The sequence below is a fragment of the Hyperolius riggenbachi genome, chromosome 1 (assembly GCF_040937935.1).
Source record: "Hyperolius riggenbachi isolate aHypRig1 chromosome 1, aHypRig1.pri, whole genome shotgun sequence".
Lineage (NCBI taxonomy): Eukaryota > Metazoa > Chordata > Amphibia > Anura > Hyperoliidae > Hyperolius > Hyperolius riggenbachi.
In genome coordinates this window covers 345,810,677-345,836,383 of record NC_090646.1, presented here as the reverse complement: position 1 = coordinate 345,836,383, position 25,707 = coordinate 345,810,677, and the positions used below count along the sequence as shown (strand labels likewise).

Here is a 25,707-nt window from a genome sequence, read left to right as displayed (position 1 = left end):
ACTTAGATTTGTGGAAAGATGTCCTTTTGTGGGAAAAACGTATACAGTTCCTTTTTTGTTTCAGTTCAAAGTTCAGAGTTCAGACCAGGTGGATGCCAGCATATCCTCAAGCTGGCACAGATTGATCAAGATGGTGTTTCAAGGTGGAGGACACTTGCGTTTCAGCCTGTCAATAGTTTTATCACCCATCGCTGCGGGGAGTGGCTATGACAGGCACAAGTCCAGCCTCGGGAGGATGGAGCAGGGGCTGTCCCATCCTTACAGACCCTCAGACTGGCAGAATACTAGTTCGGCTCGTCTTGGGGTGCACGTGGGGGCAGGTAAAACCTATACCACATATTCACACTCAGCATGATTTTACGAATCCTAGGACATGAAATATGACAGGTCTATCATGAGAATTTACCCCCCGTCTCTTCAAACCCATATTGCTCTGAGAGTTTAGGGGACAGAGCTCTGGGAATTTCACAGAACCAGCACCGGGACTCATGCTACACTTTCCCCACATTTGGCGAAGCTGCCATCTCAGGAACCCCAGAAATATGACAGATCTGGGAAGTTATGGATTATGCTATGAGCCTCAGGTAATTCAGGGTGTGTGCTGGCAGCTGGCTTCCCTTTGATCCTTACCAGGGAGCAAGTTGTCAAGACCTCCCGGGGATTCGTAGCCTGCCTGGCTGAATCTAGGCCTCCTTATCAGAGTGAAACAGCTGGCATATCCTCTGAGAGGGGCCATTAGCTCTCCAGGGGGCCGGGGAACCAGCTTGTTACAGCTAAGTGCTAAACGCAATTAACTACCTTTCCCAGAACTGTCTATCTTAAAACCAAAGTTTGTCATTCTGAGCCCTGTAATAGATGTGCGATCGATTGCGGTGATCAGAAACGACTGCTGGATCTGCAATTTTTATGCGTTTTGGACGGCTGGGCGTCGCCTGGCGTCACACCTCCCCCTTCTTGAGCTCTGCTCAGGGAGGTGTCACCAGGACGCCTTCCGTAGCAGCCATTGGCGCTGTTGGGTCGAGTTCCCACTGACACAGGGACAGCCCATCAGCGTTTGGTGTCGGCTGCCTGGCTGGCGGGTCTCGAGCTGCCAGTACGGCGGGAAAACCCATTGGAGCCTGCGGCTCGGTTCACCTGGACAGGTCGCTGTCCGCTAACCTCAGGTTTGACCTGACATGGACCGTTCTGGACAGGGCGTTTGCGCCGCTGTGTCGGATGTGGTGTCTGCTAGGACTGCTGACAACGGGCAGTAAGTTGGGTAGGTCAACAGCCAGCCCACGCAGGGATTCCCTGCTAAGTGGCTGTGGACCTAAGGGAACCCCGTGGGAATCCCTGGACCCTCCCAGCTCTTGACAGACGGCACATACTTTGCAGTAGTTTGCTACATCCCTGTTCATCCTGGGCCAATAAAACTGTTTCCGAATACAGGCAAGTGTCTTGCGGACACCTGAGCGCCCTGTCAGCGGATTACCATGTGCGGATTTCAGCACATGTCCCCTGAACACACTCGGGACCACAAGCCATTTGGTATTCGCCTGCGGTTTACCTGTAGAGGGCTGTACAGACTCATTGTACAGTCTCCCACCTTCCCAGTACACCTTGAAAGCGTCCCCGTCTGCGAGGGACTCAGAGGCTTGCTGCCTGAGTGCCTCCAGGCTTGGGTCACTTTGTAGTGCTGTTGTGAGTACAGCGCTGTCAGTTTCAACCAGCTGGCCCATGACATATGAAGTCAGCGGCTGAAAGGTCCCTGTGCTGGGGTCAGTACTGAAAGAGGAGTTCGGCGCTGAGCCCACAGTGCTGGCAGCACCCTAGGTGACTGCCAGTACAGGCACATCATTGTCATTACAATAATCAACATTCTTCACATCATTGACACATGCCTTAATGACAGTGACAGGTACCGACACATTTTCATTACAGACAGTTTGTACAGTAAACTCAGGTACAGTTACATCATCATCACAACAGACAGTTTGTACATCAACCTCAGGTGCCTTTGAAGCAGGCACTATTTGTAATGATCTGCTCAGCTGCCTGTGCAGGCAGGCAGCTTTTTGACCATTGTTTAGGTTTGCATGCTGCAGGACTCTGGAAAGAAGAGCTTCTGTCAGTTTTGCAGCTTGTGCTTGCTGAGGAATTTGCATATGTTGTGATGCAAATTGCCTGGCCACATTCATTGGAGGCGTGTACTATAAGTACTATGTGTTTCCCACAATGCTTCGCTGGTCATAAGGATTTAGTCCTGTGTAACACTCCTGGAGGGGTGTCAGCCTTACTCTCTGTTTGAAGATCAGCTTAGAGTAATTCCTGGAAAACTGCACTAGGCAGGTTTCCTTAGTGCAGTTAGGATTGCTTATCTGTTTGTTTGTTCTGTTGCTATTGTCCTGTCCCAGTGGTGGTCGACAGGAAATGGTTCTGATCTCTGTTCTTGGAGTATAGCTGGTGCAGCGGTTGCTACCAGCTATCTCTTCTGATCTGTCTCACTTGGATCGCACTAGCATCTTGCGCTAGCGCTGTGGATCCTTCTGTTCTGTCTCCTTGGATCGCGCTAGCCACTTTCCGCTAGTGCTGTGGATCCTTCTGTTCTGCTACTCTGTACCTGGATCGTGCTAGCCACTTTCGCTAGTGCTGTGGATCCTATCTCTCGCTTGTCCCTGTTTTCGTGTGTCTGTCTTGTCTGCTACGAACGCTTGCTGGAGGCTCGGTGAGGTAACCGTTAAGCAAGCGCTCGCGTCCTCTGTTACATGTTTGTCTTGTCTTGGTTAGTTAGGCGTGCTTGTCTCTATTGTGCTTATCACGTGGAGACCGCGCACGAACGCGTGCACTGTTGCGAATGAGTGCGGTGTTCGCGTTCAGTTAGCGTTTGTTATTTTCCTTGTTATTCTCATTGTATTATTTGCTGTGCCTTTGCTAACCTCGTATTCTGTTATGATCTGCCTTGTGTCACGTCTGGCGATCGCACCTCTCGAGATCGCGTTCCTATTTCATATCTGCTGTTGTGTGTGCACTGTCGCGGGGTGGCGACTAGGTTGGCGCATACACATACAACCTGTCCCTTTGCTCGTTCTCATTCGCAATCGCTTCTCTTGCAATTGCGTTCTGCGCTTCGTACAATTCCTGTCTGGCATTTGTGGAGGTACAGAGGATTGGTTCCTCTGCACTCCCCAGCACCATCTGCCGACAGGAATTTCCCTCTACGGGTGCGTAGCACCTTTTGCTGGGTGCCTGCAAATATACGCTTGTGGAGGATTTCCGCTGTATCAGCGCACGCGTTGTGCGCTGATCATGGAGAAAATTCCACAATCGTTACAGTATGACCAGCCCAACCCAAAACCCCAGTGTAGACGGAAATTCCGATTTGTACGATTTTGTTGCGTTTGGGTCCTGTGTCTTTAAGAGCTTTAAAAGGCTAAACTCAGAGACCAAGGCGGAATTACTTTCTGAATGTGTGAGGTTTTGTCTGGATCCCACCTTTCAGATTACTGATCCGTCTACGTCGGCTCTTCAGTTTGCCTATGTGCTCTTAAAAGACGATTTGTTCACCTGGGCATATGATGTGCTAAAAAATAATTCTTGGAATGGTAATCTGTATCAGTTGCTTGCAGTGATATTCTCTCACTGGTTTAAACTGCCTGGCTTACCACCTGCTCTGATTGAATGTGTAGCTGCTGATAAGTCAGCTGATCTTTCCCTTCCATGCAAAACTTTTCAGTATGACAATCAGTTCAATGTGTCTGTTGCCACTTCAGGTTTTAAACAGCAGACATGCAAAGTGGCTAAAAAGAGAAAAACTAAAAAACGCAAGCATCGGAATAAAACATTCCCTATTGATGTTTATAATGATGTTGTTCCGTCTCCGGCTTTTTTGCCCCAATCCAAAGCTTATGTGGATCCTGCTATAGGTAGGATCGCACACTATATTAAAGCAGTTAAAAAATCTGTTCTTGTTCCTGAACTCCACCCCTATGGAGATTATCTGGATACTGGCCTGTTTGAACCCCCATTTGCTTCCTGGGATATTGGGGCTTTGCTGGAGGAATTCAGTAGTTTCAGCAGATTCAGTAGATTCAGCAGTTTGAATCTGTGCGATCAGATGCCTGTTTCTCGGATGTTCCTGCAGATTGTGAACGGCATGAGTCTGCCGGTTTCCTCAAGGATGTGTGGGATCCTTTGTCATTTAGAAACAGATCTTTGAGATCTTCCGTCTGTGACCCTGCTATGGGAAAAAGTTCTCGACTATGCAGGGTCAAAAGTAAAATTAATATGCCTAATAAAGTTTATCCTATTGATGTCGCTATTTCTTCTACAGATGAGTCTCTGTCTCACCCTGTTCACACCTGTAAGGGCCCGTTGCCTGATGACAGTTGCTCCAGTGTTTAGGTCCTAGATGCCTTGCAGTCTGCTCCGCAGATCGCGGAGGTTTGCGCTATGGAAGCGTCAGTTTCACAACCTAAAGCGATTTTTGATTCGCAGGTTTTGTGTTCTGATTCCTCGGATTCGACATTGTTAGCCGAATCTAAGAGTGAGACAGCGCTTCGGTTTTGCGAATATGATGCTGAACCTTCTTTGCCTTGTTCAGAGATGCTTTCTCTGAAACTTCCCTGTACCATGAATGAAAACATGTTTTCCTTTCACACTGACGTTTGTGAGCCCCTTTCTTGCTCTGTGGGAAGTGCTAATTCTGCACCCTGTACTCTGGATGAGTCAATGTGGCCTTGCTTAGAATCCCCTGCAGTGTCCCTAGAGGCTCGTCTAGGTATTGCCACTATACTCACCTCTTTTTCTGCAGTTTTGGAGTTACAAGCTAGTTTGACTGCCACACAGAATTCTGGGTACAGTGAGAATGAAGTTAGGGAGTCAGTGTGTGTTCCAGTAAATATTCCTGCACATCCGCTAATTATGATGAAGTTCAGTCTCAGGTTATGGTGGAACCATTCCTGGGACATCTGCCCTGTTCACAAAATAAAGTTCCAGTTTTGCCCTGTAACATGGATAGTTCAGAATCCTTCTTAGAAAACCTGGAAAATGATGTTCCTGAAGTCTTGTTTGATGTTCTGGAGGTCTCCGAGTTCCTCCCAAAGGGTGCAGAACTTGTGGGAGATGTCTCCTGCCCCCCAAGTCCTTCTGAGGTGTTGCCCTCTTCCGTAGGCATTGCTGCCTTGCTGGCTACCTTTTCAGCTCTGGTGGAGCTTCAGTCATGTGTAGTCAATGATGAATTTCTGTCAGATACCATTACAGTCATTGAGATCTCTAAGCCTGAGACCGAGTCTTCTTTTGAAATACCAGTACCTGTGACCTCTACTCGTGATGATTTTCTGCCCGGTCCTGGTTTTGGTCTGGTCGTGCCGGACTCTGAGGTTGGCAGTTCCCTGACACGTCCTGAGGTTTCTCTTGTGCTGGTGTACCCCAGTGTGCTCTGTGACCCAGAAAGCCCAAGTGTGCCTCGGTTACCAGCGTACTCAGATGCTTCCTCGGTGGAGACATGTTCTGATTTAGCCTGCCTGCTTGCATGCCCAGAAGTGGTCCCTGAAAGTCCTGATCTTGATGGGTGTCCTGCTAATTCTAAATCTGGAACTGTCATAGGTTCCATGGGGGTGCTTGGTAGCTTTCCATGTAAGCCTGGTGAGCGTTCTGGCTTCTTGGAATCTCTGCGGAGCTTCAAGGCGTTCTCTGAGATTCCGAGAGAAGTTTTGCTTGGTACCCTGAATACGATCAACAGCGGCTTTTGTTTTGAAAGAGACACTTCAAACAGGTTTTGTGGCAGATTTGGTATTTTCGGACGCTCCATGGAAGGTGGTGGGTATTGTCTGGAGGGTGTCGGTGGCTTCTTCTCTGGTATCCACAGTCCTGATGGATGTTACGCTGAGACTTGTAGTGCTGATGGGCATGTTTTGGTGGCTTCTGTTTCCGATGAGGTCGGTTTCGGGTGGACTGACTCTGGAATTGGACCTTGTCGGGCTGTCCCGACCTTCATGAGTCTTCGCTTGGAGTCTTTTGCTAATAGCAGTTTTGAGGGTCGTCTGGAATTCGACCCTGGAGGGGGGGGGGGGGGGGTACTGTAATGATCTGCTCAGCTGCCTGTGCAGGCAGGCAGCTTTTTGACCATTGTTTAGGTTTGCATGCTGCAGGACTCTGGAAAGAAGAGCTTCTGTCAGTTTTGCAGCTTGTGCTTGCTAAGGAATTTGCATACGTTGTCATGCAAATTGCCTGGCCACATTCATTGGAGGCGTGTACTATAAGTACTATGTGTTTCCCACAATGCTTCGCTGGTCATAAGGATTTAGTCCTGTGTAACACTCCTGGAAGGGTGTCAGCCTTACTCTCTATTTGAAGATCAGCTTAGAGTAATTCCTGGAAAACTGCACTAGGCAGGTTTCCTTAGTGCAGTTAGGATTGCTTATCTGTTTGTTTGTTCTGTTGCTATTGTCCTGTCCCAGCGGTGGTCGACAGGAAATGGTTCTGATCTCTGTTCTTGGAGTATAGCTGGTGCAGCGGTTGCTACCAGCTATCTCTTCTGATCTGTCTCACTTGGATCGCACTAGCATCTTGCGCTAGCGCTGTGGATCCTTCTGTTCTGTCTCCTTGGATCGCGCTAGCCACTTTCCGCTAGCGCTGTGGTTCCTTCTGTTATGTCTCCTTGGATCGCGCTAGCCACTTTCCGCTAGTGCTGTGGATCCTTCTGTTCTGCTACTCTGTACCTGGATCGCGCTAGCCACTTTCGCTAGTGCTGTGGATCCTATCTCTCGCTTGTCCCTGTTTTCGTGTGTCTGTCTTGTCTGCTACGAACGCTTGCTGGAGGCTCGGTGAGGTAACCGTTAAGCAAGCGCTCGCGTCCTCTGTTACATGTTTGTCTTGGTTAGTTAGGCGTGCTTGTCTCTATTGTGCTTATCACGTGGAGACCGTGCACGAACGCGTGCACTGTTGCGAATGAGTGATGGTGTTCGCGTTCAGTTAGCGTTTGTTATTTTCCTTGTTATTCTCATTGTATTATTTGCTGTGCCTTTGCTAACCTCGTATTCTGTTCTGATCTGCCTTGTGTCACGTCTGGCGATCGCACCTCTCGCGATCGTGTTCCTATTTCATATCTGCTGTTGTGTGTGCACTGTCGCGGGGTGGCGACTAGGTTGGCGCACACACATACAACCTGTCCCTTTGCTCGTTCTCATTCGCAATCGCTTCTCTTGCGATTGCGTTCTGCGCTTCGTACAATTCCTGTCTGGCATTTGTGGAGGTACAGAGGATTGGTTTCTCTGCACTCCCCAGCGCCATCTGCCGACAGGAATTTCCCTCTACGGGTGCGTAGCACCTTTTGCTGGGTGCCTTCAATTATACGCTTGTGGAGGATTTCCGCCGTATCAGCGCACGGAGAAAGTTCCACAATCTTTACACTATTGAACCTGGTACCCTTGAACTGGGCACATTCAACCCACCTCCCCCTGGTGCCCCCCAAGTGTGTAAAGTACCTGGTGCTGGGCGGAGAGTCCGTCTCCTTCCGTGAGCGACAAGGCGGTTGTGGCAGGTTCGTAGTAGGACACAAGCTTGCCCAAATCAGTCCCAAGCAACACAGGGACTGGGAGATCCTTCACAACCCCAACAACCCTTTCTTGGACCCCTACCCCCCAGTCGAGCTTCACTCTCGCTTGGGCTCAGAGCCGGATTAAGGCTAAATGGGGCCCTAAGCAAAGTAACTGATTTAGGCCCCCCCATCATGTCGTAATAGAATCAGAAGATGCAGCTGCACAGCAATATGTCGCACACACCGGGCAGCCGAGCTACTGGTTGCTATGGGCAACAGCACGCTTTCCTCTGTGGGTGCACAATGCAGGGAATAGCAGCGGCAAAATGCAGAGTGAGAGATGAATGGCTGGGACATTTGCACTCAGGGGCTGGGGCACCCCTGTGAAGAGGGCACCAGATATCACAGCAGCAGCACTTTCCCCCTGCATCTCCAGCCTGGCAATAGCAGAAAGCTCTGGACACTGCCAAACCGGAAGCCGTTCCCCAGACAGAATTACATAACCACACCCACCACCGAACAACCAATTTCCTCCCAAACTAGACAGCCACCATGCAGCCTCCATCCCAGTGAATACGATAGTCCAGCAGAGAAGGCAGCCGCAGTGGGGGAGAATGACAGCACCAGATGAATCACATTCACCTATTGCGATCCAAGCAATAGAGGTCCCGTCATCCGGAGCCCATCTGTCTCCTCTAGAGTGCTGCCGCTCTGTTACTACTACTATTACTACTTCCTACTTCATGTCTGATCTGAGAATCAGGAAGTTCAGAGCGAGCAGCTGCACTGTAGAAGAGACAGATGGGTTTCAGATGACGGGATCTCTATTGCTTGGATCATGGATAGGTGAGTGAGCGTTTGCCATCTGCTGCTATCATTCTTGCTGCAGCTGTGGTTCTCTGTGGGAAGGGAGGGTGGAGTGGGCAGCGGCAGAGCGCACAGTAGCAGGAGGGGGACCTAGGAGGAGAGCCTGGCTCTGAAGACAATCAGCAGCGCATGGCATCATTTGACAAGACAAGACAAATAATATTTATATCGCGCTTTTCTCCTGGTAGACTCAAAGCGCCAGAGCTGCAGCCACTAGGACGCGCCCTATAGGCAGTAGCAGTGTTAGAGAGACTTGCCTACGGTCTCCTACTGAATAGGTGCTGGCTTACTGAACAGGCAGAGCTGAGATTCGAACCCTGGTCTCCTGTGTCAGCGGCAGAGCCCTTAAAGGGACTCCAAGCAGTGCCTGTGGATATGCCTTTAAGCATACCCACAACTAATTCATTACATCCTCACACCTACCAGCATGATGTTTGTAATTATATCCCCCTGGGTTCCTTATATTTCATTGCATTGTGCTGAATCGAGCTGCCAACTTTGGAGAAAAGTCGTCCTGTGGCCGTGATTTCGATCGTGAAAATATCAAAAACTAAAAGGCATAGAGCAGCTGTTTATATATCATTGGAAAGAGGAGAAAACGAGCTTTAAAATGATATGCATCTTTCCATAGTTACTGCACTGCTCAGAGTCCCTTTAACCATTATACCATCCAGCCACCGCTGACTTTGGAGAAAAGTCGTCCTGTGGCCGCGATTTCGATCGCGAAAATATCGAAAACTAAAAGGCATAGAGCAGCTGTTTATATATCATTGGAAAGAGGAGAAAGAGAGCTTTAAAATGATATGAATCTTTCCATAGTTACTGCACTGCTCAGAGTCCCTTTAACCATTATACCATCCAGCCACCGCTGACTTTGGAGAAAAGTCATCCTGTGGCCGCGATTTCAATCGCGAAAATATCAAAAACTAAAAGGCATAGAGCAGCCGTTTACATATCATTGGAAAGAGGAGAAAGAGAGCTTTAAAATGATATGCATATTTCCATAGTTACTGCACTGCTCAGAGTCCCTTTAACCATTATACCATCCAGCCACCTCTGACTTTGGAGATAAGTCGTCCTGTGGCCGCGATTTCGATCGCAAAAATATCGAAAACTAAAAGGCATAGAGCAGCTGTTTATATATCATTGGAAAGAGGAGAAAGAGAGCTTTAAAATGATATGAATCTTTCCATAGCTACTGCACTGCTCAGAGTCCCTTTAACCATTATACCATCCAGCCACCGCTGACTTTGGAGAAAAGTCGTCCTGTGGCCGCGATTTCAATCGCAAAAATATCGAAAACTAAAAGGCATAGAGCAGCCGTTTAGATATCATTGGAAAGAGGAGAAAGAGAGCTTTAAAATGATATGCATATTTCCATAGTTACTGCACTGCTCAGAGTCCCTTTAACCATTATACCATCCAGCCACCTCTGACTTTGGAGAAAAGTCGTCCTGTGGCCGCGATTTCGATCGCAAAAATATCGAAAACTAAAAGGCATAGAGGAGCTGTTTATATATCATTGGAAAGAGGAGAAAGAGAGCTTTAAAATGATATGAATCTTTCCATAGCTACTGCACTGCTCAGAGTCCCTTTAACCATTATACCATCCAGCCACCGCTGACTTTGGAGAAAAGTCGTCCTGTGGCCGCAATTTCAATCGCCAAAAATATCGAAAACTAAAAGGCATAGAGCAGCCGTTTAGATATCATTGGAAAGAGGAGAAAGAGAGCTTTAAAATGATATGCATATTTCCATAGTTACTGCACTGCTCAGAGCCCCTTTAACCATTATACCACCCAGCCACCTCTGACTTTGGAGAAAAGTCGTCCTGTGGCCGCGATTTCGATCGCGAAAATATCGAAAAATAAAAAGCATAGAGGAGCTGTTTATATATCATTGGAAAGAGGAGAAAGAGAGCTTTAAAATGATATGAATCTTTCCATAGCTACTGCACTGCTCAGAGTCCCTTTAACCATTATACCATCCAGTCACCGCTGACTTTGGAGAAAAGTCGTCCTGTGGCCGCAATTTCAATCGCGAAAATATCGAAAACTAAAAGGCATAGAGCAGCCGTTTAGATATCATTGGAAAGGGGCGAAAAAGAGCTTTAAAATGATATGCATCTTTCCATAGTTACTGCACTGCTCAGAGTCCCTTTAACCATTATACCATCCAGCCACCGCTGACAGGATGGCAAGGGCTGGTTTATGTGCTAATGGGGCCCCTTTGACTCTGAATGGGGCCCCAAGCGACTGCTTTTGTTGCCTGGTCGGTAATCCGGCCCTGCTTGGGCTATGTGTAAAATGGTGCCCTCTACTCCAGTAAGGGCAAGGGATCGGCTGGAGCTGATGCTCTCCTCTGACACAAGATGCGAGTGAACTAACGTGATGTCAGCTCCGGTGTCTCGAAATCATAATTGGGCAGCATTTGCTTCAAAATACACGTAATCTGGCAGTTTCCTGCCCCCCATGTCCCCAATATGCATAATCTAGCAGTGTTTATCTCAAAATACACATAATCTGGCAGCATTTTCCTCAAAACACATATAATCATGCAATGTTTCCCCCAAAATACACATAATCTGGCAGAGGCTTCCTCAAAATACATACGGAGCTGGCCGCAGCTGCGCAGTCCGCATAGCCGCGAGTGCGGCTGCGCAGCTCTAAGGCCAACCCCCCGATCCACGCTACTGTTACGTGGATCGGGGGGTTGGCCTTAGAGCTGCGCAGCCGCACTCGCGGCTATGCGGACTGCGCAGCCGCGGCCAGCTCCGGCGGCCATCTTGGTACAGGCTGGGGAGCACGACCCGGGCCGCGCGGTCGGGGACCGTTCGGGGGGCTGTTTAGCGGCGGGGACCAGGCGGAACGGCACGGAGGGCGCGGACGGCATACTCCGTGCCTTACAAGCTGATCCAGGTAGCTAACTTTTTTTTTTTTTGTATACTTGGCCTCGTAAGTCCTTTAAAGGGGCCAAACACATGAACAGTGGCATGCTGGAGGGGGATCCATGGCAAAAGTCCCATCAATATTTACATAGTTTACACAAAGTCGTGTTTTAATCTTTAAAGGGCAGAAATCACAGTACATTCCTAAATTTGTGGAATAAAGTGCTTTTAAACATCCGGCGTGTGTACCTGTCGATCAGGTAGTGTAAGGGTTAGGCCGCCTCACACTGACAGACGAAACGCTGCGTTTAATGCACCGCAGACAACCGCAAAGAGCTTTAGTGATAAGGTCAGGTGAGAAAATCATTGTTCTTACTAGTTGACACCTCCAGGACAAAATGTTAGTCCACTTGGCGTGCTTTGTGTAGTGGTGTGTAGTGGCCGCCGTGCATGTGTGCACATTTACAGGAATGCAGACGATGGTGGTTTTCCAGCCCCTATGGTCAGGCTGAGGTAGTTCAATGACAGTTAACTGACCAAAAAAACACTTATTCTGCACTGAGGCCTTATACAGGGGGCAGTAGTGGATATTAGATGCCAGTAGTGGTTCTGCACACTCAGGTGCTTTGTTTTTTAACTAAATGTTACTTCAAGCAGGTCAGGTGACAGATAGGTTTATGCTATGTGCAACAATCAACTCAAAATATAGGCCCTGCCAGTGAGGCCTTATGCAGGGCAGTAGAAGATACTAGATGCCAGTAGTGGTGGTGAAGGATTATTGGGTTATGGTTGGTGCACTGTTAGGACCAGCAGACCTGTCTTCAACAGCTAACATGTGCACTGGACATATGGAAGTACAATATAACAATAGCAAAAAAAAGAAGAACAGCCTTTACATGGGCAATTGATTTATCAAGTCGGTGCACTACTAGGACCAGCAGACCTGTCTCCAACAGCTAACGTGTGCACTGGACACACAAGACTGCAATATAGCAATAGCAAGAAAAAGGGGTTATGTAGATGGTGAATTGGTACTGTAGCAGCAAGAAACGGCACTAGGGACACATAACACAGGCCTTATCTGCAGCACAGCTCGCTCCCTAAACTGCTTCACACAGCACACAGGCAGAGTGTAAAATGGCTGCCATGCTGGGTCAAATTTTGGCTCCATGATGATATATAGGGGGCGGGTCAAACATGCCAGGTGTGTTCGCCTGCGAACGCGAACACCAATTGTTTGCTGGGAACTGTCTGCCGGCGAACATTTCGGGCCATCTCTATTCCTCTCTGTATCCAACAGCGGCACTGCACTCCCCACATCCTCTTCTGACTTCCGATTACGTTATTACATGTGATTAGGGCTCAGAGGATAGTGTCAGCGGTGCAGCACCACCCAGTGGTGGAAGAGGGGTGATGGAATAGATGCCTGAAATAGGTAAATACTGTATAAAAATGCTCCCTGCATCACTCTGCTTGACCTCAGTAGGTAGAATCCATTCTGCCAGCTGAGGTTAAAATGAGTGCAGCATCTTCAAACAAAATATTTCGTTTGACGATGCTAACACGTTAAAGGACCACTGTCACACAAAATGTAAAATTTAAAACACATTTGTGCACATGCATATAATAAGCGCATTTCTCTAAAATGAGCTGTAAATTATTGTTCTGCTATGTTGCAGTCACTTACAAAAGTCTGACAGGTTTTGAACTAGTCCATTTCCTCACGGGGGAGTGTCAATATTTTCTTCATTATTTACAAACGTACTCCCTGGAAAGGATCTATACAAATATGTCAGTCAGCCTCCCTACCCACTTGCAGACAATTTTGGCATTTGGACAGAGCAACTGGCACTTAGTAAGTGCTTTTGAAAATAAAGAAATCCCTGAGAATCCCCTCATGAGGAGATGGACTGGTCCAAAACCTTTCAGTTCTGTCAGAATCTTACTAACTACTGTAAGTTACAGAAACATAGGAGAAAAGTAATTTATAGCTCATTTTACTACGGGGCAAATGTACATATAGTACATATGCATACATACAAATTTTTAATTTTTGCGACAGTGGTCCTTTAAAAATGAAACATTTGTAAGTAACATTTTAAATATTTAATTGACTCCCTCGTTTTTATGCAGCTGTAGAGTCAATCCAGTATGTAACATGCAATACGCTCCCTTTCTTGGAAGTTATATTGTATTTCCAAAACCCCTTTTTGCAGTTTCTTACAACAGTTGTAATTCCTTGAAGGCCATTGTCCTCCACAGCTTCAGGATTTTACACAGTAGTAGCACTGTCCCTTGTTTTAGTGTTGTTTCTCTGTGCAGTAATAATTCACTTGGTAATGGAAAAATTGCAAAAATTCTGCTTTCGTCACACAAACACTGGGTGTATTTTGTCAGATGAAGAATAAAATGAAATGAGTTTACATTTTTTACATTCCTATAAACTTATCTATATGTAGAAATGTAAAATGCTTGAGTGAGCTATTAGAGGCATTTCCATGCAATGCAAGCAGAGATGAGTATAGTGGATGTATGTAAATACAAAGCGTAAATCACACTCCACGCCTCCAGTCATGTGCTTCACACTCATGTTGTGCCGCATGTGTTATATGAGGCCTGTATCTGTATCTCTTCTACTTGTATAACTACAAGTCCAAAGCAACAACTCTGCTGCATTCCGGCCCACAGATTTTGGTCAGTGCCCTGTACTATGGTTGTTGTCTTAGCAGTGTGATCTTGGTTTTAACCACTTACCGAATTGACGACAGTATATCTACATCCCTTCAGATTTCGTATTATGTCTGGGGCCGTAGATATACATACTCCGCTACGATCGCCCACTCGCTCCCATGCCTGTTCACAATGCTGCCCGGCAACTGATTGGTGAATGGGAACATGCTTCCCAAACCCAATTAGAGTTCCGGATTGCTTGAATGACTACTACCAAAGCCAATGGCAGTGGTCTTTCATAGAAAGTTGTAAATAAAGATACACACTTTCTTTACTGCTGCTACTCCACCTCAGATTAGTTATTTTGCTCATCTGAGGTGACAGCAGCATTTGATCATTCCTGGACTGTGAATTTTCTGTGGATTTCATTAGTTAGTTTTATTTATATAAGTTGAAGTTCAAAATTTTAAGCCACTCAATTTTTTTCAGTTGTTCATAACCGATTTGTTCAGCAAGAAGAGAATTCTTATTGGTCCATGGTGGACCAATGAAAATTCTCCCTGATGCTAGGGAGAATTGGTCTATTGCATCCTATGGAGAGCCCCATGCTCCAGCCAGCCTCTGGGCTGAGTACGGAGGGACTGAGTGACGGAGATTGGTGGCAAGACACGTGAATGGTGATCATGGGCGAAGTGGGCGCTACAAACAGATGTAAAATGGACAGAGCAGATGAGCTTCCTGTGCTCGTTTTGCATCTGCTCAACCGTGAACCGGCCCTAAAATGAAGGTGCTAAAGTGGGTATTGACAAATATCAAACCGAAGTATCCTATAGTAGATCCTACATCTTATTTAAGTACCTCCATCCATCTAGGTGCAGAAAGTAAAAGGAGGTTAATACGCTGATGGCTGGTAAACTTATACAAAGGCGACCAATGGAAGCTTGTGTGTTCTTGATGTGTGCTGGATTTTCCTGCTGGGTTTTCCCACTCTGGATTCTAGACCATAGGGAATTTTGTGTCTGATATGAGTAATCTTGTGGTTTCTTCTGCATCATGGTGGCTGAAAAAAGAGGCAATTGCTGCCTACTGCTCACTCCTTGCATATGCTGGATTTTATGGTCCGAGCTCCCTTTTCAAGATCTGGCATCCATCCCAGCAGAGTGGTTACAACAGTGCAGATGTCAGTGGGGATAACTTTTGGGAACAATTTCCCTGCTCCTAGACAATTCATTAGAATGTAAACGCTCCCAAAATTCTGCATGTCCTGCAATTGTCATTTCCTTAATCGCTCTAGTGGAATCAGTCCCATCCATTTACATTGGCAGAGCGTTTAAGGAAATCGCTAGCGATTGAAAGCACCCCCTAAATGCCCCCCAAAAACGCTCTAGTGGGTTTCAGGCCTAAACATGATTACCCACACGGAAATGCCTATGGGTCTCCTTTACCTTACCCTTTTATTTTATAACACAAAATACACTTAGCTAATAAATGTATCTAATAAATAATCACACCACAAGTTAAGTGGAAAAAAAGGGTTGCAGCCTTTTATTGGGGTTTAATGGTTCTTTAAATATATTCAACAATAAATAACAATAATAACTTAAAATTAAAGTTATCCCAGACTATCATTGAGGCTAAGTTCACAGTGGGCATTGAGTTCCCTGTAAAAGCAGTAATGCAAATCTACAGGAAAGTTGTGCAGCACGTTATCCGCAAAATGGAACGCATTCAGTGAAGCATACAGCCAATGAAAAGTATACTTCACTGTCACTGTTAAAGGGAATCCAAAGTGAAAATAAACTTATGATATAATGAATTGTTTGCATAATACAGCTAAGAAATAGAAAAATAGTAGCAAAGAAAATAGTCTCATATTGTTTCCAGTACATGAAGAGTTAAAAAACTTCAGTTGTTATCTATGTCGAAGAGCTTCTCTGAGCTCTCCAACCCAACTTAGGTTGGAGACAGTCCTATTTTCTGAAGCACTTACACATCAAAGAAACAGTGAAAAACAATTTAAAATAAGGTTTTACAGCAGGGGAGTTAAAATGGCCATTAGCTCAGCTCTATTTCATAGTTTAAAATACAGAGTGTTGTTAGTAATTGAAAATATGACAGAATGATGCAATGTTATAAAAAAAAAGGCTATATATAGTGGAAGCGAGCAATTAATGTTCATGGGGCCCTCAGCGTTCCCATAGGGGAACAATGCAGATACACCGGTTCCTCAAAATGGGATCCAGCAGTGGTGGACATACGGCCGTGCAACTGTACGAAGGCCCTGTAGTATTTGGGACTTACAGGGGCCCATGCTTGCCCGTTCTTATAGATCAACAGATTAGGCACCAGGATTTATAGTTTTTTTTTTTTTTTTGGGGGGGGGGGGGGGGAGGGGGTTTGAGTTATTTACTAATCTGCAGGCATGCCTTCATGCCTTAGAGAGGCAGGTGAGGGGGGATGGTTATTGCCTACTGCTATGTACACACTGCCAATTTCTCTGGGAGATTGGAACATGATTATTTGGGTGACAGTTCATGGCTGACTTTTGTGCAGACGTATCATTAGCCTACAAGCTAGTGACATATTTATTGCTATGGCGGCATAATGAGGCGCTATGTGCTGCAAAGAATGGAGCATCTTTGTGCAGGGTAAATTAGGGAACTGTGCTCGGGGGTTGATCAAGCATCAGATGTCACTAAATATCTGGCATTCCCCCGCTACATTCTCACCCAAGGAGGAGGCATTTGATGCAGGTGCACAGAGAAGGCACCAAAGTAGACTTAGGGATGGTTGCATTGAGGCAGGGGTCACACTTGGGTCGGTGCTTTCCGCGGACAGTTTTTCCTTTTTCATGTACTGCTAGCAGCTGACTGTCAGATATGGGAATCACACACGGTGTGGTATATTATGCTACATGCAGCAAGTTTTTTTTTTCTTCCATGAAGGAAACACATAAATGTGAATTAGCCAATTGACTGACATTGACCCAGGCGTGGCTACAGTATTACAGTTTGGGACACCTCATGTGTTCTTTAATGCTGGGTACACACGTTGCGATTTCCTGCTCGATCCGCGGGATCGATTGATTATTTCCAGCATGTTCGATTTGGTTTCATTCGATACAGCTGTCGATTTTGCATGATAAGTATGCAAAATCGACGGCTGTATCGAACGAAACCGAATTTAACATGTCGCAAATAATCGAATCGATCCTGATCGATCCCGCGGATCGAGCTGGAAATCGCAACGTGTGTACCCAGCATAAGGGTGGAGATAGGGGGTTTATAATGACAGACACTGCTTGTCTGAGTGTGGATTACAGGCGGTCCCCTACGTACAGGCAGGTTACAGTACAGGGCTTTTTGTTTGTAAGTTGAGGCCTCTGTTAAACATGGTGGATTGTGGATAAATGATTCACATTTGGACAACTCTAGATTTGGACATATAGTATAAACTTTTTTTGTTGTAAAGTGCTTGTAACATGTTTTACGCTACTTACAACAGTTTATACAATACTGCCAGTCGTCCTCGGGCCTCTTCCGCATTCCTCGTCGTAACTGCAGTAAAGCGCGTCCGCATGACGCCAAACGCGTCATGCGCATGACGCCAAACGCGTCATGCGGACGCGCTTTACTGCAGTTTACGACGAGGAATGCGGAAGTGGCCCGAGGACGACTGGCAGTCGTCCGAAAACAAAACTTAGCGGCGGAGGGAGACCGGAGGGCACCGAAGGACCGGCGCGGGCACAGGACGGCTGCAGGAGGCTTGGGAAAGCCCCCAGGTAAGTGAATTTATTTTTCCACGGCAGTTAAGGTTCCCTTTAATGGGGGGTATTATTTATTTTTAAAAAAAACCTCACTGATGCTGATCAGTGACTAATGGCCCCTTTCACATTACAAACGCGGACGGGCACGCATGCGGAACGCAACGAATACGAACGCACGCCATCCGCGTTTGTATGCGTTGCGTGGCTGATCGCATCACCGAAAAGTAAATGGGACAGCCACGCGTTTTGGCAAAAAATGCGTGCAGCATGCGTTCCCGGACCGCACAGGTCCGGAACGCATGCAGTGTGAACATCACACAGAGCATTCTATGCACTGTCTGATGTTGTGCGTGTCGGCCACCTGCACGCGTTTCCAAAAAGCGGCTGAAAACGCGTGCAGTGTGAACAGGGCCTAGGTTATCTGAGATCCTTTCACGAGTCATCTCAGTAAAGGTGCGCACACACGCACTACGGAAGCCAACGACGGGTCCGTCAGACCCTCCCGCTGGGCGGACTTTCATCCGACAGTAGTGTGTGTGTACGCACTGTCGGCGGACTGATAAGACTGTTCCTGAACGATCCGTTGGCTTCCGTAGTACGTGTGTACGCACCTTAACTGTATCAGCATAGTGACTGATACAATGTTTACACACATTCTGAATGAATGAGCACTGCCATTGGCTTTGGCAGTGCTCATTCAAACTTGCAAGCACTTTGATTGGCTTTGTGAACACATGTTCACATCTGCCAATCACAGATCAGCGTGTGCCCAACACGTACGCACATGCACGTGATCGCTCACAACAGGTAAATAAACACCCCATGCGACTGTGAATTTTAAAGGGGCGTAGATAAGTGTGGCAGAGGTTGCCAAGTGGTTAAAGTCATAAAACCACTGCGCTTGCGCAGCCTTGTCTTTGCTCCCGCTGATGCTCCCGCCTCCGGAGCATCGGGGCACAGGACGTCTGCAGGGAACCATTAGAAACCCCAGGTTTCTCTCTTTTTCCCCCTACAGTACTCCTTTAAGCAAAACGTTATTTGCAAGCAGAAAACGTTTTTATGCCATTTATGAGCATAGTGACAAATACATATTTTTGTTTACTACAGGCATTGACATATGTAAATGCTTATGATCTAAACTGGTATAAACGGGAATGCAAACAACAGTAGCGACAGAGCTAAGTTCCAGTGAAGGCAGGGCAGGTGAACATCGGAGGAACATACAGCAGCACGAAGAATTGGGTGTGTGCCCGCAGGACCGCATCTGGACGGTGCAAATGACGTTTCACTTGTAGACGGTACTCGGCATGCAAGATGTATACAAGCTGCTGTAAGACGGACTTGCGACAGAGGGCGCTAAACTCATACTGATAACGAGCAATGGCAAGTGCCCTGCTGGTGCCTCCCTCCCTGCCTCCTCTCCTCACACTCATACTAGCACACAGGCAGTCTCACTCAGGGCCAGACCAGGCTCTGCCGCCTGCACATCGCACCGAGCTGTAGCTGGAGCTTGCACCATGGAGTGAGTACCTGACAACTCGTAATACTAATAAATCTCTGCCGTTCTGAAATCACTGCTTCCTTCAGCATGCTGTGTGTCCTGCATACCTCCCATATCCTATACTGCCTGTATCCTCTTCCATCACTGTGCAGCATCACCCCCGCACCCTCCAGCCACCTCTGCCCTGCGTGCCCTCTCTGCCCAGCCCACATCTCACCTCCCTATGCGCTGCTAATTCCACACCTTCATCTGTGCTGCGTGCCTAGATGTCAGCAGATGAGATTTGCATTGCTGGTGCTTGCCCCTTTTTGATGTTATTCACTTACTACTCAGTACATGGATCACACACCCTCCTCCCTATAAATTCCTGCAGTCCCTGTGTATGGTGCTGGATGAACCCATGCCTGCTTCTCTGCTGGCGATACCTAGGCCTCTCTCTGCCATCCCCCCTTATCTCTGTGCACCACCCCCACCTCTTCACACAGCCGTGCAGTTCTGAGAGATGTAGTGTTTCTGAAATTCCTAATCTTCCTGTAATCACATCTACTCCCTGCATCCCTGCTGTTGTTCAGCCACTCCTAGTGTAACAGTCCTGCTGCTGTTGACTCCCCTCTGATTGCCCTACATCGCATTTATGTCATTTGTCAACAGTTACATCCATTTGCTGGTGTTGAAATTCCTCTGCCTCTGCCCTTTTCCATGTATTCTTGCTGCACTTATAGCTTGTTCTGTTTAAGCTAATTTATTCTACTTTACATTCTGCCTTGGAAAATCAGTAATACCTAATGTTTGACAAGTAGCATGCAGAGCGTTATAATAATGTGTGAGGATATAATCACACACAAACAAAAATTATACAATAACCCACATGGTGATATAATAGCGGCAATGGTACAACACGCAGCGTAATATTACAAGACCGGTGAAAAGGAGTTGCATTTTCTGCTTGAATTACTGTATATTTAACATAGCTGCTGCTTATTGTGAAAAACATGATTAGTTTTATTGAGTATACCTCTATTGAGCTTTATTGAATTTATGTCAAAGAGAACTTTATTCAATGACTTTGACTTAAAGGATAGATGGTAATCAAGCTTTGCAGTGGTGTAACTACTGGGTGAGCAACTCTGGCTGCTGGGAGGCCTAGGACCAGAAGTGCCCCATCGGGCTTCTCTTTGCTGCCCCATGAGCCACTATGCGGAGTGCACAGGGAAGCACTGGCACCAATTTTGTACTTGCCTCTCAGGACACACAGGTCCTCTCCTGTCTAACTTGCTCTTCCTCTCCTCACATGAAACAACCTTGTCCTAATGTGCTGATAAGATGTCACAGGAGAGCCAAACCAAAATAGGGACAAAGCCGCGTGGATACCAGGAAAGCGAGAGCAACACAGATTGGAGGAGAGCTGCCAGTGCTTCTTTATGAACCCTCCATATCTCACTATTCCCACTCTCAAGCTTGCACCCCCCAAGCATACACACAGTGCCAGCAGTGGTAACCAGTGGCTCTCTTTCCTCCGTCTTTGCCTGCTCAATCTCCACTGATCTGGAGTGAGTCGAGCATAGTGGTTTCCTGCACCATCTGGTCTCCATTTTCAGGGCTCCCAATCTGGGGAGCTTAAACAGTGGGCCAATAAAAAAGAAAGTAGCAGTCAGCCAACGCCATGCAATCTGACAGCATCAGCAATCAACAGCCAGGAGCCCACTGGCTGGTATGTGCTTGGGGGGAGGGGGACAGGTCTTAGAATCGAGCAGTCGCAAAGCTGCTAATTGAATTGACTTTGCACTACCCCAAGCCATTTTGCACCTGACAAATCCCCCTCCCCCCACCGCAGCCATCAACTCCCCATGGTTCCAAGACTTGGCTGAGAGGAGTAATGCAAATACCTGTTTTGGTGCCTGCTGTGCTGCCCCACACAAATTTCCACCCATGGCATAAGCCCTCAAGGGCCCTGTTGTAGATACGGGCCTGGATTGTAGAAGTATTGAGTTATATAGCACCATCGTCAGCATCATCTTCCATAATGCTGTAGAATTAAGATTGTGCATCCAATAAACACGATTTACATAGGAAAACAATGTTAATAAAGATAATCCACAGTTATATAGCATGCCTTGTAAAATGTACATACAGATGAAATGAGGTTGACATACCATTATTAAGAAACACTATGAGAGACGGCTTACATTCTAAGGAATAGAAACAAGAGGTAATGTTTATCAGGTTCTTGAGTAAATAATGTCTAAAGCTGGCCATACACTTATAGATTTCCACCCAATGTTCTAAAACGATAAATTTATTTCGGAAAGGAATTGATTCAGATACCTACCACACACAGCACATTGATTTTAAGTGATTTCAGCAGGGAATTTATTAAAAAACGATTGAACCACAGCGTTGCATGGTTTGATGCAATGCCATGGCGCATTGATTTTTCGTCAAAGTCGTTGGAATCAAGCATTAAAAGGAATTGATTCCCATCTGATTCAATCAGAATGTTCAGATCTGCAGGGAGTCTTATGGAAAAATGGATGTGTATATGTATGGGCACCTTTAGATCAACTTATAGGCTTGTTTAAAGAGGTGGGTTTTTAGGTTCTGAAAATGTGACAGAACAGATTCTGGAAAGGAGTTCCAGAGGCAAGGAGAGGCTCATGAGAAATTCTGCATACAGGAAAGAGAAGAGGGCACTAGAGCAGATGGAAGAAGAATTTCATTAGTAGAGTGGAAGTTGCTATTGGAATGTGAAAACTAGTACAATTGTATGTGGGTTGGCCAATCTGAAGAAAGCTTTATAGGTGAGAAAAGCCTGAACCAAATCATTTTGTGTTATGGGAGACAGTAAAGGGTCTGACAGCATCTGTAGTAAGTGGAGCTGCAAATTCTGAGGAGTAAGAGGAAAGATGAATGAATAGGGCAGCAAAGTTCAGGGTGGGCTGGAATGTTGCTGTTCATGGTAAATGAAGGAGGAGGTGTTGCAATAGTCAAGTCAGCATATGATGAGGACATATACCAGCATTTTAGTTGCACCTAGTATAAGGAAGGAGCAGGCATGGAAAATGTATTTTTAGTTGGGAGACAATGAGAGCCAGTAAATGTGACAATGTGAGGTTTGAATGAAAGGGCCAGATCAGATATTACACCTAAGCAATTGGCAATAACATTAATTCAGTGAGATGCAAGTACTAGAAACTAAATTTCATGGTTCCTATTATGTGTCAATGCCATAAGCTGCTGCCAATACACTCCATCTGTCCCTTATGTCACTGCTGCTGTTGTGAAGTGTGCTACTCGAGAACAGATTCTGCAACTGCTCACCACTGATGTGACTTTGCTATTACTGGTACTGTGATTGCTGATAAGAAACTGTAACCACTGACTTACATTGTAACCACATTGTGACCACCGAAAGAGACTGGCTGCTCTGTGACGACTGACTAAGACTGTGGCTGCACTGTAACCACTGACAGATTTTGTGTTTGCACTGTGACCACTGACAGATTTTGTTGCTGCACTGTAACCACTGACAGATCATGCGACTGCACTGTAACCACTGGCAGATTCAGGCTGCACTGTGAGGTCTGACATAGGCTGTGATCCCACTGTGCCTGCTGGCAGATGCTGTGACTGCTGTGTAACTTCTGGCACAGGCTGTGACTTGACTGATTACTGACCAATCCCGTGACTGCTGTGTGACTTCTGACACTAGCTGTGACGGTACTGTGACCACTGACAGAGACTGACTACATTTTAGCCACTGACAAACTGTGGTACAAAAGAAGAAGAGGATAGACAGCATATGTGAAGCTATGAACATGCTTCTGCAACAGCTGCCATTGCCAGACGCACCTGGTGGGCAAAAGTTCATATGGTCACTTAGTGTCTGAGTCGACTAAATGAAGGAAAAGCAGGGAAAACTGTGCCTGCTCTATGATGATAGATAGAGGCTGTGAATGCACTGTAAACTCTGTACTGACAGTGGTTGCAAATTTACTATGAAAACTGTTACTACTGAGAGAGGCTGTGACTGCACTGTGACCACTCGCAGGAGCTGTGGCAACACTTTTATCATGGACAGAGGCTATGACTGCACTATAACTACTGACAGAGATTATGAATGTACTGTGACTACACTGTAAGCCTAAGAGGCAGTGACCACACTTTAACCACTGTCCGAGGTTGTGACCAGTTAGGGTCGGTCCACACTTGTCAGGTTGCAGATCGGAATGCATTTTAAATGGATCAGTTTTTCTAAAAACTGATCGTTTTTCAAAATGTTGTGCTTTTGCAGCATACATTTCCAGTCCGTTTAACCACTTCCCGACCGCCGTATTGACAATTGGCGGCCGGGAAGTGGACTAAGCAAGGACCGCCGTATTGACAAATGGCGGAGGTCCTTGTAGGGGCATGGGCGGAGCGATCGCGTCATCCGTGACGCGATCCTCCGCCGGCGCCTGGCTTCGCTCACCCGCCGCAACATCCCGCCGGCCATACGGAAGCGCCGGCGGGATGTTAACCCGACGATCGCCGCATACAAAGTGTATAATACACTTTGTAATGTTTACAAAGTGTATTATACAGGCTGCCTCCTGCCCTGGTGGTCCCAGTGTCCGAGGGACCACCAGGGCAGGCTGCAGCCACCCTAGTCTGCACCAAGCACACTGATTTCCCCCCCCCCCTGCCCCAGATCGCCCACAGCACCCATCAGACCCCCCCCCCCTGCCCACCCCCAGACCCCTGTTTGCACCCAATCACCCCCCTAATCACCCATCAATCACTCCCTGTCACTATCTGTCAACGCTATTTTTTTTATCCCCCCCCCCTGCCCCCTGCTCCCTCCTGATCACCCCCCCCACCCCTCAGATTCTCCCCAGACCCCCCCCCCCATGTACTGTATGCATCTATCCCCCCTGATCACCTGTCAATCACCCATCAATCACCCCCTGTCACTGCCACCCATCAATCAGCCCCTAACCTGCCCCTTGCGGGCGATCTGATCACCCACCCACACCAATAGATCGCCCGCAGATCCGACATCAGATCACCACCCAAGCGCAGTGTTTACATCTATTCTCTCCTCTAAACACCCACTAATCCCCCATCAATCACCCCCTATCACCACCTGTCACTGTTACCCATCAGATCAGACCCTAATCTGCCCCTTGCGGGCACCCAATCACCCGCCTACACGCTCAGATTGCCCTCAGACCCCCCCCTTATCAATTCGCCAGGGCAATATTTACATCTGTCCTTCCCTGTAATAACCCACTGATCACCTGTCAATCACCTGTCAATCGCCCATCAATCACCCCCTGTCACTGCCACCCATCAATCAGCCCCTAACCTGCCCCTTGCGGGCAAACTGATCACCCACCCACACCAATAGATCGCCCGCAGATCCGACATCAGATCACCACCCAAGCGCAGTGTTTACATCTATTCTCTCCTCTAAACACCCACTAATTACCCATCAATCACCCATCAATCACCCCCTATCACCACCTGTCACTGTTACCCATCAGATCAGACCCTAATCTGCCCCTTGCGGGCACCCAATCACCCGCCTACACGCTCAGATTGCCCTCAGACCCCCCCTTATCAATTCGCCAGGGCATTATTTACATCTGTCCTTCCCTGTAAAAACCCACTGATCACCTGTCAATCACCTGTCAATCACCCATCAATCACCCCCTGTCACTGCCACCCATCAATCACCCCCTGTCACTGCCACCCATCAATCACCCGCTGTCACTGCCACCCATCAATCAGCCCCTAACCTGCCCCTTGCGGGCAATCTGATCACCCACCCACACCAATAGATCGCCCGCAGATCCGACGTCCGATCACCTACCAAGTGCAGTGTTTACATCTGTTCTCTACCCTAAACACCCACTAATTACCCATCAATCACCCCCTGTCACTGCTACCTATCAGATTAGACCCCTATCTGCCCCTAGGGCACTCAATCACCCGCCCACACCCTCAGAATGCCCTCAGACCCCAGCCCTGATCACCTCGCCAGTGCATTGCTTGCATCTATTCCCCCCTCTAATCACACCTTGAGACACCCATCAATCACCTCCTGTCACCCCCTAGCACACCTACCCATCAGATCAGGCCCTAATTTGCCCCGTGTGGGCTCCTGATCACTCGGCCAAACCCTCAGATCCCCCTCAGACCCCCTTCCAATCACCTCCCCAGTGCATTGATTGCATCTATTTTCCCCTCTAACCACCCCCTGAGACACCCATCAATCACCTCCTGTCACCCCCCTAGCACTCCTATCCATCAGATCAGGCCCAATACAAACTGTCATCTAAAAGGCCACCCTGCTTATGACCGGTTCCACAAAATTCGCCCCCTCATAGACCACCTGTCATCAAAATTTGCAGATGCTTATACCCCTGAACAGTCATTTTGAGACATTTGGTTTCCAGACTACTCAAGGTTTTGGGCCCGTAAAATGCCAGGGCGGTATAGGAACCCCACAAGTGACCCCA

General features: G+C 47.2%; 1 protein-coding gene across 3 annotated transcripts in view; it reads left to right on the top strand.

Moving 5' to 3' along the window:
* Positions 1-19,145: 19,145 nt before the first annotated feature.
* Positions 19,146-25,707, top strand: part of PALM (paralemmin) — a 139,543-nt gene continuing 132,981 nt past the window's right edge. For all 3 annotated transcript variants that reach the window (XM_068234053.1, XM_068234052.1, XM_068234051.1), the window contains exon 1: positions 19,146-19,228. In XM_068234053.1, the coding sequence (XP_068090154.1) occupies positions 19,224-19,228 (5 nt within the window). In that variant the 5' untranslated portion in view covers positions 19,146-19,223. The remainder of the gene's footprint in view (positions 19,229-25,707) is intronic.